The sequence below is a fragment of the Empidonax traillii genome, unplaced genomic scaffold (assembly GCF_003031625.1).
Source record: "Empidonax traillii isolate 1590-97213 ecotype Southwest subspecies unplaced genomic scaffold, ASM303162v1 scaffold52:size1600334, whole genome shotgun sequence".
In the NCBI taxonomy this organism is placed as follows: Eukaryota; Metazoa; Chordata; class Aves; order Passeriformes; family Tyrannidae; genus Empidonax; species Empidonax traillii.
This window is the reverse complement of record NW_020955245.1, coordinates 1,196,868-1,211,666: the sequence shown is the minus strand read 5'-3', so window position 1 is coordinate 1,211,666 and position 14,799 is coordinate 1,196,868. Positions and strand designations below refer to the sequence as shown.

The window sequence follows — 14,799 nt, the reverse complement described above, 5'->3', positions numbered from 1 at the left end:
GGATTTTATGCTGATGTGCAGCTCTGGCTTTTCACTACACAGAATTCCCTGTTCCAGGTTAGTGTGAGGAGTTTGCCTTTTATATCCTTGTAGAAATGAGTTAAACTCAGGGATTTAGAGTGGAACAAGGAAGCGTTTAGGTTTTAATAATTTATGGACAATGCGAGGAAAGGATTTTTGGAATGATATTTAGAAGGATTCACCACACTGCCTTTAGTCTGAAAGATGAGTTTTATCACATATAAAATCTTTTGGTAACTCAATACATGTTCACAATCAGATAAAAATTATTCTTATTTAAAATAGACATTTAGCTTCTTATTAAAGGGACTCTTGAATATTTAAATAAACTGCTTTGTAAAACATCCCCCAAGCACTCGTGAGCAGGAGCAGCTGCTGGTGGGTCACAGCTCAGGTCTCGCCTCAGTTGACACATCCAGCAGCGCCAGCTCCCGGATCTCCTCCAGCAGCTGGTACAGGCTGGGCCCCTTGGTCTGGCAGAATTCCCGGTATTCCTCCTCCAGCACTTCCCCCCTGCCTTTCTCCTGGGCACGCTGGGCTTCCCCTGCCCCCTGACTGACCGCCTTGACCAGGTCAGCCCTGCCCATCTGGGCACTCGTGGGGGCAGCCTCGCGGGCTGCGTGGGGCTGAGGGGCATCGCTGAGGATTTCCAGCCGGATGGTGTCGGCGTGGCAGCGGGAGCTCTGCACCAGGATCCTCACCTGCAAAGCAGTCATTCTGGAAATTCCTGACGGTGCTCCTTCCTCTCCCCCCACCCCAGCTGCCAGACTCACTGTGATGTGATCGAAGAGGCGCAGTGTGAGCGAGCCCCCGCAGGTTGGAGTGGAGGTGATCTGGCCCTGGGAGCGATGCAGGGATCCAGGTTTCCACTCGCAGCTCCCGCCCCCTCCGCACGAGATGACCAAGCCCTCCTTGTTCTTCATGTAGGCAGCACCTTTGATTCCATACCTGCAACACAGAGAGCACACACAGCCTGCTCTGCTTTCACCCTCAGCAGTTCTCTTGGCTTTGAGAGAACTCCCTGGGGTTACAGAAGAGCAACACGAAGGGCAAGCACAGCAGCCTGGGAATCCTGCAGGAACACTGAGGGGGCTGCCAGAGAAACCCAGGGAGTACAGCACAACAGTGCTGAGACACTGAAGTGCTTTGAGGGCAGTGAAGCCAAAGTGAAACAGTGCTCCCTTATCTGAGGGTTGGGTGGGGCCTGGGATGGCTCAGTGAGGGGAGAAGAGCAGCATTACAGGTTTTTCCAGACAGCACAGTGAGGACACAGTTCTGCATTAAAAATAAGGTTACTTCAAAGCAGCAGCACGTGTGCCCTGGGTTCTCTCTAAGGAAGCTTGTCCCGGCTGGGGAGGTTCTGGCTCTTCAGCCATGCAGCCCACCCTCTGGAATGCACACCACATCTAGGAAACTTTAAAATGCACATTGAGAAGCTCAGAAATTCAAGCGTAGTGTTTCATGTAACTGCTTCCTGCTGGCATAAATCGGGCTGAGCTGGTTTGGAAACACCTCTGTGTGTCCTGGTGCTCCTGGCACCACGTAGGTGTGGTTGTTGAGCTCACTGAGCTCCAAGGGACCCACCTAGGCACGAAGACGAGGACGCCGTTGGTGCGGATGGAGTAGATGACCCCGTCGGCCACGCAGCGCTCGTCTGTCTCGGGGCTCCTGTCCCTGAAGTACATGCACTGGAACAGCTCCGTGGACTGTTTCTGAGCTCGCTGGGCTGCCTGGGAACACCCCCCACAGAAAGAGAAGATAAAAAACCCACATAAAGGTCTCAACAAGCGTGTTTGGCTCCGATTTCCACGGCTGCTTTTTCCCATTACTTACTCCCTTTCCCGTCCCCTAGAACAGTTACATCTAAGAGGGAATCCTCCAGGTGGTGCAGTGAAGTATGAGATCACTGTTACTTCCACTCTCAGAATAAAAAGTGATATTTTAAAAAGCCCCACAGCATTCCAAATAAAACCAAAGGGCTCCTGTGTCCTCACAGTGCCCCAAAGCCACAGTCAGGACAGGATTCCATTCCCTGGGGCAGCACAGACGTGGGGACTCCCCAAGGAGCACCTTACCCTGTTCCTGTTGTTGATGTGTCTGCACAGCTCCTCCAGATCCTTGCTGCTGCTGACATGGTCCTTGCCAGGCCCTGCAGCTCCCCCTGCCAGCAGCAGCCTGTGCACAACGATGTCAGCGTATCTCCTGATGGGGGAGGTGAAGTGGGTGTACTTGTCCAGGGCCAGCCCTGCCAGGGAGAGGGGAGCAGAGATGAGCAATCCAGCCATCCTCTGCCTCCCCGCCGCCCAGAAACACCAGAACAGCACAAAAACGAGCAGATACCATAATGGTGGAACTCCTCCTCGGGGCAGGAGCCAGTGGAGAAGTACAGGGCGTTGGCCATGGCGTGGGTGGCCATGGAGCGCAGCAGTTTGTTCACCAGGGGGTCCGAGGGGTCGTTGGCTTTGTCCAGGGACTCAGCCAGTGCTTTGTTAGACCTGGAAAACAGTGGGAGTCCTGAAGGAAATGACACTGTCCCTGCTCAGCAGGGCTTAGAGTTAACAACAGCATTTAAAACCACTGAGAAATTACAGTTATTAATACAGAGATGGAAAGCAGGATGATCTTGAGACTTTCACCCCAGTTTAGAAACAGCTCTGCTCAAGGAAAATGTTTAGGAACAAAAGAGTTTTAACCAACAGGCCTGTCTGCTGCAGCCTGGAGAACCAGGGACTGGAGCAAAACCCCATCCAGTGCACCACAGAACAGTGAGCTGGTCCAAAACCTTTCTGTCAGCACAAATGGGACAAGGTGACACCCAAGTCACAGAGGCCCTACTGCTGCCCTTCACTGTGATGTCCAGACATGACTCCCCCGATGTGATGAGGCTCGTGGCCTTCTCATTGTCTTGACCAAGTAACTCTGAATTATTCTGAGTCATTGAAAATGACCACATTGCACACAGCTCACCTGATTTAACCCAGTACTCCCTGACACAGGACACACGGTGCAAACAAGGCTCTTGCAGTGCTTACCCACTGCAGTGACTGAGTAAATGCTTTTTTGGGTATGTCTACAATGACTCAGCCACTGCCACTTGCACTGGAACAGTTTCTCCTGGTCAGAACATCATCAGAGAGGTTATTAAAAATCTTTTTAGGAATTGCTCTGCAGTGAACATTGACACTCAGAGCTGGAATGGTGTGTAATGATAACATGGCCAAACAGTTAATTGCTTAACTTAACTTAAAGAACTAAATGACCCAAAGGTACCGTGTGTCTATGGAGAAGCCTTTGGCACAGGCACATTCCCGGAGCTCCGTGAAGAATTCCTGCCGTGGGGGAGGGTGCTGACGCAGCAGAGCCTGGTGGGGGAAATCCTCCCAAATCTTTTTTGCCACCCAGTGGTTGGCCAGGATCATGCACTCTGCCACGGTCTCGTGCACCTCCAGCGGCTGCCGGGGGATGAGGTCGTGGATGTTCCGTTTCTCATCCAGCTGCACTCGGATCTCGATCCCCTCCAGCTCCAGGGCCCCGCTCCGGTCCCGCCTGGCCCTGGCGTGCCGGGCGATCTCCGTCAGTTTGGAGATGGCCCAGGCCAGCTCCGACACCTTCTTCTGCCTCGCCCCTTCATCCAAGTGCTCCAGCTCGGGGATGTCCCCCAGGACCCCGGGATCCCCATCCAGCAGTCCCTGGGCCACCTCGTACTCCAGCTTGTAGGAGGAGCGGATGACGCTCCGCGTGTACCGCACGCTCAGCGCTTCGTAGGATCCCTCCTCCAGCTCCCACAGGACACTCACAGCGTACCTGAAACACAACAGCCCGGCCCTGCAACAGCCCTGCTGCACCTCAACCTCACTGCAAGCACAGTCACCTACTGTGTGTAGGAAATGTCATTAGGAAATGTCCTCATTTAATTCTGGTTTGTTTTCTCCATGAAACTAGAGTTCAGCAACATCAGCAGTGTTCTCAATCCAGCCAAATCCAATGTTTTCAATCCCATCTAGGGCAGAGAACCCCTTAAGATATAAGGTCACATCTATTTTCAAGCGGTTACACTGCAATTGTTATTTTTATTCATTTTCATTTTATTAGATGCATCCACAGTGAATGTCTCTGTGTATCCTCATGCCAGCCACCAACTGACCCTGGGAACTGAAACAAAATGGGAGAGTGGCCTGTTTGAGGAACAGCACAACAGGAAAAAATGTGCCCATTCACATGGATGCACTTCTTGGCAGCAACACTGAGTGGCACTCCATAAAACTGCCCCTGGAATTACAGCTGGGCATTTAACATCCAGTGTTAAATCACACAGAAAAGAAGTTTACACAGCAAATCATTCCTGCTGCTCTCTGGGAACAGGGATAACACAGGTAGGAAACCTTGCTTTTGCTTCACAAGTCTTCTGTCAGCAGTTACTTTCATCCAAGAAAATACTCAACACTGATGAGAGATAAATATTACAAGAGCTCTCTAGTGGGGAAATGTGTCAACAACAAACGATTTCAGGAATGCATTTTTCATGTTTAAAGAAAAAAACCCAACCCCAATCTTCTCTGTGATTTCACATCTGTGTTCACCTGGATTCTGCTCAGCCAAAATGCTTCAGCACACACAGAATAAAGGATTCCAAAGGATAATCCTTTCAGCTACCTCTGGTAGAACTGAAAGGTATTTTTTAATGTACACTGTTCTCGCACTTGAGGATTTAGTAACAAAGCAAAACCATCCAAATACAGAAAATGATAATAATTAATAATAATTAAATAATAATGAAAATAATGGAAATGTCCTTCCTCAGAAGGATTAGAAAGCCTTACCTGTCAACCCCGCTGAGCAGGGAGCAGAGGTCAGCACTGAGGACAGCGGGCAGCATGTCATAGCGACGGTCAGCCAAGTAACACGTGGTGGCCCTGAGGAATAAACCACAGAGTAAACCCTGGCCCCAGGGTTCCTGGGTGGGCAGCTCCCAGCAGTGGGGCGGTGGCAGATTGCTCAGATTGTTTCAGCTCAGCAGGAACACATGGCCTGGCTCGAAGAGGTTATTCCTAAAGAGCACACACAGCTGCAAGACCCGAGTCAAGTGGTTTAAATAACTGATTTTGCCTGCCTTGCTACTGCAGCTCCTTTCAGGCCAGAACTAGGGCTGGACAAAATATGCTCAGGGAGGAAGAGGTGATTTAATGGCTCCATCAAACATCTCTGCTGCCTACACCGTTCACACTCCTTTGCATCTACAAAGAATGCAGTTCATGAAGTGATTCAGCAGTTTAAATTAGTTCAGAAAAGAGAATGAGATATGGGCACATTAAAACACCAGACTGAGTATTAAAGCATAATCCTGACAAATACCCCTGGCATTAAACCCATGTAAGACTTAATTCCATTTTGTGGCTGTTCTGTGCTCCGTGTGGAGATTCACCCCCCTTGCAATGCAAACACGTGGATTGCAAAAATACCTCACGTCACAGGGCAGTGGTTAGGGAAAGATACAATTAAATCATAACTCTGGGGAAGATTTACCCCAATAAAAGCAGAATGCTGTACATCAGTTTCATACATTAATCAGTTGCTCCCACGACACAGAGCGAGCATTTCCCTCCTTCCATCCCAAGTTTCCCTGGGGCAGTGTCACCAACTCGTGAGCTCTGCTCATTGCCCAGCTTGCAGGAGCCCCTTTACCTGGCTCTGGCCTCCACATCGGTGTAGGAGTTGGCAGGCACGAAGTGGGTGACGTCTGCAATGTGCACCCCCAGCTCCAGGCGGCCGCGGGGCAGGGCCCGCACGGACAGCGCGTCGTCCACGTCCTCGCAGCCCTTGGGGTCGATGCTGAAGATCAGGTGAGTGTCCCGCAGATCAAGGCGCTTCTCCACCTCCTCTGGCTTCACCTGCCACGGATTCTTGGAAGAACTGGCGGGCATTTCGCTCATCTGCACACAAAAACGGTGGTGGTGAACGCAGGTTTACGTGTTTTCTACCAAAAAAAAAAAAAAAAAAAAAAAAAAAAAAAAAAAAAAAAAAAAAAAAAAAAAAAAAAAAAAAAAAAAAAAAAAAAAAGCCAGCAAATCAGATTTAATTGGTTTTTCGAACTCTTCTTGCCTTGTGTTTTCCGAGTCAGTCCATTCCATTTACTTTATGGAAAACATGAGACAGAACTAAAAAGAGTTCTACTGTATCAATGACAACTGATATTGCTGTGGTACTGCAGTATCACAGTGACAACTGACATCACTGTGACTGCAGCTCTGGCACACATCACCACTGCATATTGGGGGTTTTACATTCCTTTTCTTTCCATTAATTGTAGGCACAATCAAAATAGTTCTTTATGAAACCTGGGTTGAAGACAAAAGGATTTAAGACAAAGATTTCAGTAGGACCAGGCCTTTAGGATCAGTACCATAAGCACCTATTAAAGACAGTAATATCTTATAAGTTTATCTCAAATTAAAATTAAGAGTTTGTAATCTTCTCCTCATAGAGAACAGATTATCTTAAAATCATTCTTGGCTTGAAAATTTGTAGTATCTTTAGAACCACTGATCCAAAAGATTCCAGAAAAATAAACTCTCAGTAGTTTTCAGCTTTCAAACACCTGTTGGCAACGAAGCCAATCAGCTGTAAGAGGCTCCCTCTCTTTGAGGAACAAGAGATGAACAGAAAAGAATGTGTTTGATCCCAAAACACACCTGGATTTCCGAGAAAGGGGCAGCACAGATGCTGTTCTCCACCAGAATAGCTGCAATTTCCCCCTCAAGATCTCCAATCCTCCCCAGGACTCTCACAAAGTGCCCGTTGGGATACAGGGAAGTTGATTCCCAGGAATCGATTCGCACGACAACCCTGTAATCCTGCAGGGAGACACCTGGTGAGAGCAGGCCATGGACAGCAACCCCAGGGCACACAGAGCTCCCACAGGGACTGCAAACTCCATCAACTTTATGGAAAGGAAAAAGAAACCCGCAGTGACAGATATAAATACTGAGAATTATATTTCTGTCCCCATCAGGGGCCCACTGGGTCGTTATACGGAGAATCTCCAGTTTGAAGTGTTTCAGAAAAGCAAGGCCAAGATGCACACAAATGTTGTTACACCACCAAAGACACAGCTGCAATTTAGTTCTTGGCTTTCAAGAAGTACTTAATGTCCCATTACCTGCAGTGCTTCAGCTTGCTGGGTACTGATCCGGATCTTGGGAATTCGGTAATCCCAGGGTGTTACAAGGACTTTCTGAGTGTTCCTGCCCTGGGACTGACTCTCTTCTTTGGAGGGAAAAGTGACCACATAATCCCTCCAGTTCTTCTGAGTGATCCCAACAACTTTACCTTTAAATAAGGAACATTGGAATTCCAGGGTGAAACAGGAACATGAAGGAACGATGTGGGAGGCAGAGCAGGTTCACTGCTTTGTCACACGACGTGCACTGACGCGTCCCCAGATGTGTGCCCCCAGTGCCCACAGTGTTTGGTGAGCACACAATGCCCGTGGGTTACAAATTACTGTTGGCACAGCCAGGTTTTAACAAGCTTTACTTATGGGGAGACTATCTCAGTGTATAGATTTCAACTGATCCAGTCCATAAATTATTCAGAGGTTCCCACTGCTGCTGGAATGTGGCCAGTTCCAGTGAAAGATACAGAGAATTTTTAAGGAGGCAGAGCAAAACCAAACATCTTTTCCTTGCAGTAAGAGAATTAGCCTCTTAAAACTTTTAACTCTGACCTCAACAAACCTGTAGCTGCAATAATAATAATAATTTCAAGACTCCAAGTTCCCATGGCACACAGGCAGGTCACACTGGGATACTTTATCACCTTAAAATTGGGGTTTCTCGTTATTCATCAGCAAGGCATTAAAAGGATGCTGTGTCCTCACCTGTGGGCATGGGGTCACCCGTGGTGTCTGCAGGGGCTTTATCCTCTGTCTCATTTTCACAGAGGGCAACAGTCCTTCCCTTCCATTCCTGCACAGGGAGCAGCTCCACAACCACCACATCCCCGTGGATGGCACGATTCCGAGCCTTGGTCCCGTAAATGAGGATGTCACTTTGAAGTTCTGGATTTCAAATAAAAAGAAACAGAGCTAGGATCCTCCCAAAAATTTCAAACCCCTCCGCTCTTGGCAGCATTCTGCTGAAAGAACAGAAAATTACATCTGTGGTATGTTTTCCTCCAAAAAAAGGACTACTGGCAAGTAATTAATATTGCAAAGAAATTAAAACCTTTTCCACTATTTTTTTAAGGAGATATTAAGCAGTTCTATAAGTGAACTCTCGGAGAAAAAGCAGCAGAGTTCATCGTTCTTAGGCAGCAGCTTTAAAAACACACAACACTGTCAAATTGTGGCAGCCACTGGCACAGGATTCCGGGCAGGGTTCAGAACAAAACCAGCTTTTAAAAAATAATCAGTGTATGAACAGTGGTTTGACTGCAGGGTCTGTCACAGGAACCTTTCAAAGTCATTGCTGAGAGCTGGGCCAGTGTATCTGGGCAAGGAAAATGGGCTGTGCCTTCAGTGGTGTTTACTGGGGACAATGAGACAGTGCTGATCACTCTGATCCAAAGGGCATTTTTCCTATTTTTTTATTGCAGTCAAATAGAACGTGGCCAAAGGTGCTAAGAAAGGAAGGCCAGAAAGACTCCTGTGTTTGCTCTCAAGGCCTCCTGTCCAGCCCATGAAAATCACCCAAGCATTGCACTATCTCAGCTCTCATCTTGTTTAACAACAGCTACATCCACGTTTTCCTTCATGGAAAAAGCCCAGTGTCAGACAGGCCCTGAGAAAAACACCCCCCGTGTTTTTTCCCACCTGAGTCTTTCCTGCCACACCCCTGAAGTCGAACAAAAGCTTCCAGTTGTGCTCGGTGCTTGTTGACGTTCAGGGTGCCCTGAAAGAAAACAACAAACCCATCAAGAGAATGGAACAGTCCCACCCCTAAAGAGCCAACTTTAAGAGACAACGTTTTGGGGTTTGCAATTATCTTTAGGAAGATCAGTAATGTTTTTTTGATAGGTGGGTTATTTTGAACACAGCTGTTCTCTCTGTAGGGGGACAATGCAGGGTGCAGGATTTGAAGTACTCACGTCTGGAAAAGAATGGTAAATTCTCCTAAATGCTCAAATTATCTCTAAGATGGTAAAGGTCATTTTATTCCAGCCACAGGCAGTAGCTGGAATAAAAAGATTACTTTTGCTGCCTGCTTTAACATGGCATCTGGCATTATTCCAACAAGAAAGAAAAACCTCAGTCTCTCTGTTTGTATTTCATTCCTGCCTTGCTGCTGAAATTGCCAAGAAAGGAACAAATTACTGCCCCTAATTCTTTAAATTATTTTTAAGAGAAGGACACTTGTTCACCAGCAATCCATACTAAGGCCCTGAACAGCCATAAAACCATAAATTAATGTCACTGACTGAGAGATCTCTGTGCACATGAAGTAAGAACTGCTGCCCTTGTGCAGCATTCTTTGTATTTAAGATCCAGCTGATTCAAAACACACCTGGTTTCTCAATTCACAGGTATATGTTTCTTTGTCTGGTCAGTCTCATTCAGGCTGAAGGAACCAAGCACAAGACTGCCCTGTTCTGTGTGTGTTCTCTATGTAACAAATTACCTGCAGGTACCTTCCAGATTTGATGCCAGCCTCCAGTACTTCCAGAGGTAAGTGCTCAGGATATTCCTTTCCGTGGTTCTCTTGGCTTTCACTCTCCCGTTCACGCCGAGCTTGAGTTATGGAGTCGAAGAGTTCATGGGCGGCCTTTAAATCAGGCCAAAAGTTATCCAGGTAATTCTGCAGGCACAAATATAAACAGACAGGAAGGTATTTAGAGGCCTCTGTTCCTTTAATAATGCATTTGGAAAAGCCCTGATGGACACGAAGCATCTCAGGTTTATTCTGGATTCAAGCTATTCATGGATAAACACGTTACCTTGAAGGAAATCACAAACACTCCTTCTGTTTCATTCCCAAACTGCCTGATGGCATCTTCATCTTCTGTCACCATAACAACTGGCATCTGCCCCAAGCAGTGGTTGTAATACCAGGCCGCTGCGTTGTAAATGTTCCTAGAAGAGCAAAGTTTGAAATAACTTTTCTGGCAGAGTTCCTTTGCTGCTTGCAAGACTTTTGCTGGCTTTGTATAAAGGAGATTTTGGTTTAACACACAGGCTTTTGAGAGGTATACCCGAACTACATAAACCTGTTGCCTGCAAAAATGTTTATGTGTTTGTAAGCCCCGGGAGAAGAGAGGAAAATTGGATGTTTCCTGCCCAGCACACCCAGTTGTGCCCTAGCTGCAACACAACATGTTGTTCCTCTGAGTGGAGGTTTGTAAAAAGCAAGGGGAGCTGCCAAGACTCCAGTGCTGTGGTGTAACTTTACAGTGACCCAGCTTTCTTTTAGCACTATTACACTTAATTTAGTACATTTTCACTTTATTTGTAGACTTCTTCTTAATCATTAATGCACAATTTAGACTGTCAGTGGCTGTGAACTGCTCCAAAGCCAAGCAGAGCAAGGGCCTGAACTCTCAGTACCCAAAGCTCACATTCCTAAACACGGAGCCATGATCCTGTCCAGTGTGGCACTGCAGAGGTTAAACCCAACCTGCTCTGCCATTTCTCCATGGATTCTCCCTTCTCTCTTGGCAAGTAGCAGTGCTGGTGGAATTCATTGGCAAACACCGTGCAGTCGTGCCGGGGGTCCTTCAGCAGGTTTCGTAGCTTGTTGTACTGCCTGGAATACAAAAGAGATAAATACACTTTTGTCCCACAAAACGTCCTAAGTGTTCAGGAGCTTACCTTGTCACTTCGGGCCAACAGCTATTTCTGCAAAAGCATTTGTGCTTCAGAAACACAGGAAGGCCTTGGGAGCAAATTCTGCTCTAAAAAGCCACGGGGACACCCAGGTTCGTGTGTGGTGAGTACCACAGAACAGCACTGATTGCTCCCCAGAGACAAGTGCTCAGTCCTCAGCAGAGCAAACCCAAAGCTGCCACAATCCAGCTGTGGCTCATGATGTGTCATTACTGCAAAGCCTCATTCATTCCTGTCACAAACCATCTCATTAATTAAGAATGTCGCAGGTTTAATGCCGCTCCTATCAAGTGAAAACTATGCCAGGCATTGTTGCCCGTGGATCACAAAGGTCCCCAGTTCTTCCCCTGCTGTAAAATTATATTAAGGCACTTGAAAGACCTAAAAACAAACGATACATTTTACAAAGTCACTCCTCTCGCTTCAATCTAAATAAGAAATAAGGTTTTATGGGATAAGTACCTGCGTCCTTTTTGGTGCTGCACAGCCTGACAAGCTGTTTGCATGAAGATAATCCCTTTCAGCTCTGGAAACTCCAGAATCTCCAGGTACTCCTGCACAACTTTGCAGTCGGGGACCACGTAGTGCGTGACGTCATCTGAGAGCAATTTGCCATCTGAAATATAACCAAGAGTTTAAAGGCTTAAATCTCACTTCTAACATTGGTTCAGACCTCAGGGAATTCGAGTTGTGTGTCCCCCAAGATGTTCATCTCCCTTCTTCTGCTGAACAAAAGTTATGGTTACAACGGTACAGTTCTGTGGTCAAGTCTCCACATTCCTGACAGAACCCTTTTTGCATCCACTGATGCCAAACTTTAGTGTCAATTCTCTCCAAAGGAGTGAAAAAGAGCCACTTTCATTACGAAAAGCCTGTAACTTAAGGAGTACAGGCGACAGCCCTTTTTTGTCTCCCTCCATGTGAAAAAGGGAGCACACCTCTGGCAGAGAAGATCTTTTACTGGAATTTTCAAGGGGTGTAGAATCATGGGCAGTTCTGTTGTGCTGCCCCCACAGCTCTCTCTGTTCACAATACCCATTTACAGTAAGGGTTTTTTTTGTATATCTTTATATAAAAGAGCACAGGTGGAGAAAAGCAATGCTATTGCTAAGAGATGGTGTTCTTGAACCCAAACTATTAACCATAAGTGCTAATTTTCTCTGAAGAGACTCCCTCCCTTAGGAATAAACCATCAAAATACCACAGCCAGCCCATCACAGATGACACCTTAAAATTAATGAGTTTAACTGGTTTTGGTATTTCAAAGATTACCCACTAAACTTTCAGATGGGGGAGATCTCCCCTGTATTTTCTCTTGGTACCCGTTTAACCTTCATGGTATTATAAACACTGAACTGCTGAGCTCACCAGAGTGCAGGTAATAATAAATACATAATAAAAGTACACAGACCCTGACAAGTCATGCTATTCTCATGTCTTTTTTAGAAGCTGACCCAGGACAATCTGTCAGTGAACTGTGACCACTGGAAGTGTGGATCCAGTCAGCACAGCTGTAATTTGGCTTCCTCTCCCACTGAAGGATTATAATGGATGATGGCAGAATGCATACAAGAAAGCTAATATTTATTAATAATTCAGAAGAGCATTAGAAGTGAAATGTCACCAGGAGATTTATGTAATCTGCCCACACTAAGCTATCCTTGCCTAACCTATACATCCAGAACAGAATAACTTCTGAGCAGGCACAGCTCACCCTCACAAGCACCTGCAGATGTGATTTATTCAGGCAGTCCCTCACAGCGCAGGAAATAAATTTGCTCAGCTCACTGTGCAGAGTCAGGAAGGAAAACAAACGTTCCCCTCACCTCTGGGTTACCTTGAATAATTACAGAGGCACATATTCTGACAGTCACCTGCAGCACAATTTACACTGGAGTGCAGAAGAGGGGAAGTTTGGCACGGCAGGAGAGGTAAGACATTTCTTCTGTGTGTTTTTAACTTATCCTTAGGGAATTCAAACCCAAATGCAATATATTAGGGAGCAGTGACTATCATTAGGCCTGACATCCTATGCAACACACTGTAATAATATAACTAATATACCATCTGCCCTCAATTGTAACAGACACCTAAACCAAAAGGGACAACATCTATGGCAGCGACAGTTCCAAAGAATTAAAATTCTCAACCTCTTCTTTTAGGCAAGCAAATAATTTGGTCTATTTAAACAGGTTAGATATTAATGTTTAATAAATCGTGCTGTTTTAACACCAACAAAAAAACCAGACTGAAATATCAACCAAAGCCCAGGTGATGATCTATGATGCACATAAACAGTACCACAGTCTGTAAAAACAACAACAAATGCAGACACCAGAGCCTGGCAGCCTTCCCGTGTCTGAAATGCCCTGATATAACACAGGCAATTACATTTAATTACTGAACAGAAAGAACTGCTGATGCAGAATTACAGTCGCTTCAAGATAATGGCTTGGCCCCGTTGTTATACTTAACAGGTATGTACAGAATTTAATGCATGCTATAAACCACCAGCCTGCAGAAATTAATGCCTTTTTTAAGGATCTTTTAAAACACGGGGAGTGTAAAAATTGAACAATCCTTCAGCCCTTTATCACTGCCTGTAAACTGCTCACAGTTAAGCCCTGGGACAACCAACTCCGCGATCCCTTTCTCAACGCCTCGCTGATTCCCGAAGGATCTTGCTGTGAAGGGAAACTTTTGCTACAGCCGCGACTTGGGACTGTTTGGTCTTTCCAGGGTGGTTCAGCAGCGTCCGAACCTCAGCCCGGGGATCACCCCCCGCCCAGGGACCACTCCTGTTCAGGGACCACTCCTGTTCAGGGACCATTCTTGTTCAGGGACCATTCTTGTTCAGGGACCACTCTTGTTCAGGGACCACTCTTGTTCAGAGATCACCCCCCGCCCAGGGACCACTCCTGTTCAGGGACCATTCTTGTTCAGGGACCACTCCTGTTCAGGGACCATTCTTGTTCAGGGACCATTCTTGTTCAGGGACCACTCTTGTTCAGGGATTACCCCTCGCTCAGGGATCACTTTTGTTGAGGGATCACCCCCTGCCCAGGGACCACTCCTGTTCAGGGACCACTCCTGTTCAGGGACCACTCCTGTTCAGGGACCACTCTTGCTCAGGGACCACTCTTGTTCAGGGATCACTCCTCGCTCTGGGATCACCCCCTGCCCAGGGGTCACTCTTGTTCAGAGATCACCCTTCGCTCAGGGATCACCCCCTGCCCAGGGATCACCCTTCGCTCAGGGATCACCCCTCGCTCAGGGATCACCCCTCGCTCAGGGATCACCCCTCTGTGGAATCACCTCATCCCGGGGATCAACCCTGCTCAGGGATCATCCCCGCTCAGGGCCCACCCTCTGTGCCCAGCTCTGCCCTCCGCCCCCCTCCCCGGCTGCCCCCGCGGTCTCTCCCGGCCGTGCCCGCCCTCCCTCGCGGTCCCCGCGCACAGCCCGTCCGGGGCCGGCCCTCACTCACCGCGGGCGCGGCACAGCGCGCTGCGGCACAGCGCGGTCCGGCACGGCACGTCCGCCCGCAGGTAGTGCTCCCGCACCACCCGCACGGCGCGGCCCTGCTGCCCCCGCAGCTGCAGCACCTTCTCCGTGCGGAGCATCGGGACCGGCGGGGAATGGAAGGGACCCGAGGGGGGAAACAACAGCGACCGGTGGGGACCGGCGGCCCCGAGGCCGCGACTGCCGGGGCGCCTGCGCGGGGCGGGGCGCGGGGTCACCGCGGGGAACGGCCCCAGCGAGGGGCGGGCTGAGGGAACCGGGGCGGGCTGAGGGAACCGGGAGAGCTCTGAGGGAACCGGGAGAGCTCTGAGGGACAGGGGGGAACGAGCTGAGGAACTGAGAGAGCTCTGAGGAACAGGGGGGAACGAGCTGAGGGGACCGGGAGAGCTCTGAGGGACAGGCGGGAACGGGCTGAGGGCACGCGGGCGGTACCTGAGGGA

The 14,799-nt window shown here is 48.1% G+C and overlaps 1 protein-coding gene across 1 annotated transcript; it reads right to left on the bottom strand.

Moving 5' to 3' along the window:
* Nucleotides 1-212: 212 nt before the first annotated feature.
* DIS3L (DIS3 like exosome 3'-5' exoribonuclease) lies at nucleotides 213-14,517 on the bottom strand. The gene is made up of 17 exons (XM_027879254.1): nucleotides 14,325-14,517; nucleotides 11,300-11,453; nucleotides 10,629-10,757; nucleotides 9,952-10,087; nucleotides 9,636-9,812; nucleotides 8,831-8,909; nucleotides 7,898-8,077; nucleotides 7,178-7,347; nucleotides 6,711-6,872; nucleotides 5,704-5,951; nucleotides 4,842-4,934; nucleotides 3,292-3,825; nucleotides 2,362-2,516; nucleotides 2,097-2,266; nucleotides 1,606-1,751; nucleotides 795-969; nucleotides 213-722 (listed from the first exon to the last, which is right to left on the bottom strand). Exons 1-17 carry the CDS (start codon nucleotides 14,458-14,460, stop codon nucleotides 405-407), a joined length of 3,162 nt encoding a protein of 1,053 aa, XP_027735055.1. The 5' UTR covers nucleotides 14,461-14,517; the 3' UTR covers nucleotides 213-404.
* Nucleotides 14,518-14,799: the final 282 nt, after the last annotated feature.

Excerpts from the sequence above, each read along its gene's own strand:
- DIS3L (XM_027879254.1), bottom strand. The coding sequence starts at position 14,460 with ATGCTCCGCACGGAGAAGGTGCTGCAGCTGCGGGGGCAGCAGGGCCGC. Across the intron at positions 11,454-14,324 it reads CGCGCTGTGCCGCGCCCGCG|ATGGCAAATTGCTCTCAGAT; the intron begins GTGAGTGAGGGC and ends GTTATATTTCAG. Across the intron at positions 10,088-10,628 it reads ATGGAGAAATGGCAGAGCAG|GAACATTTACAACGCAGCGG; the intron begins GTTGGGTTTAAC and ends TTGCTCTTCTAG.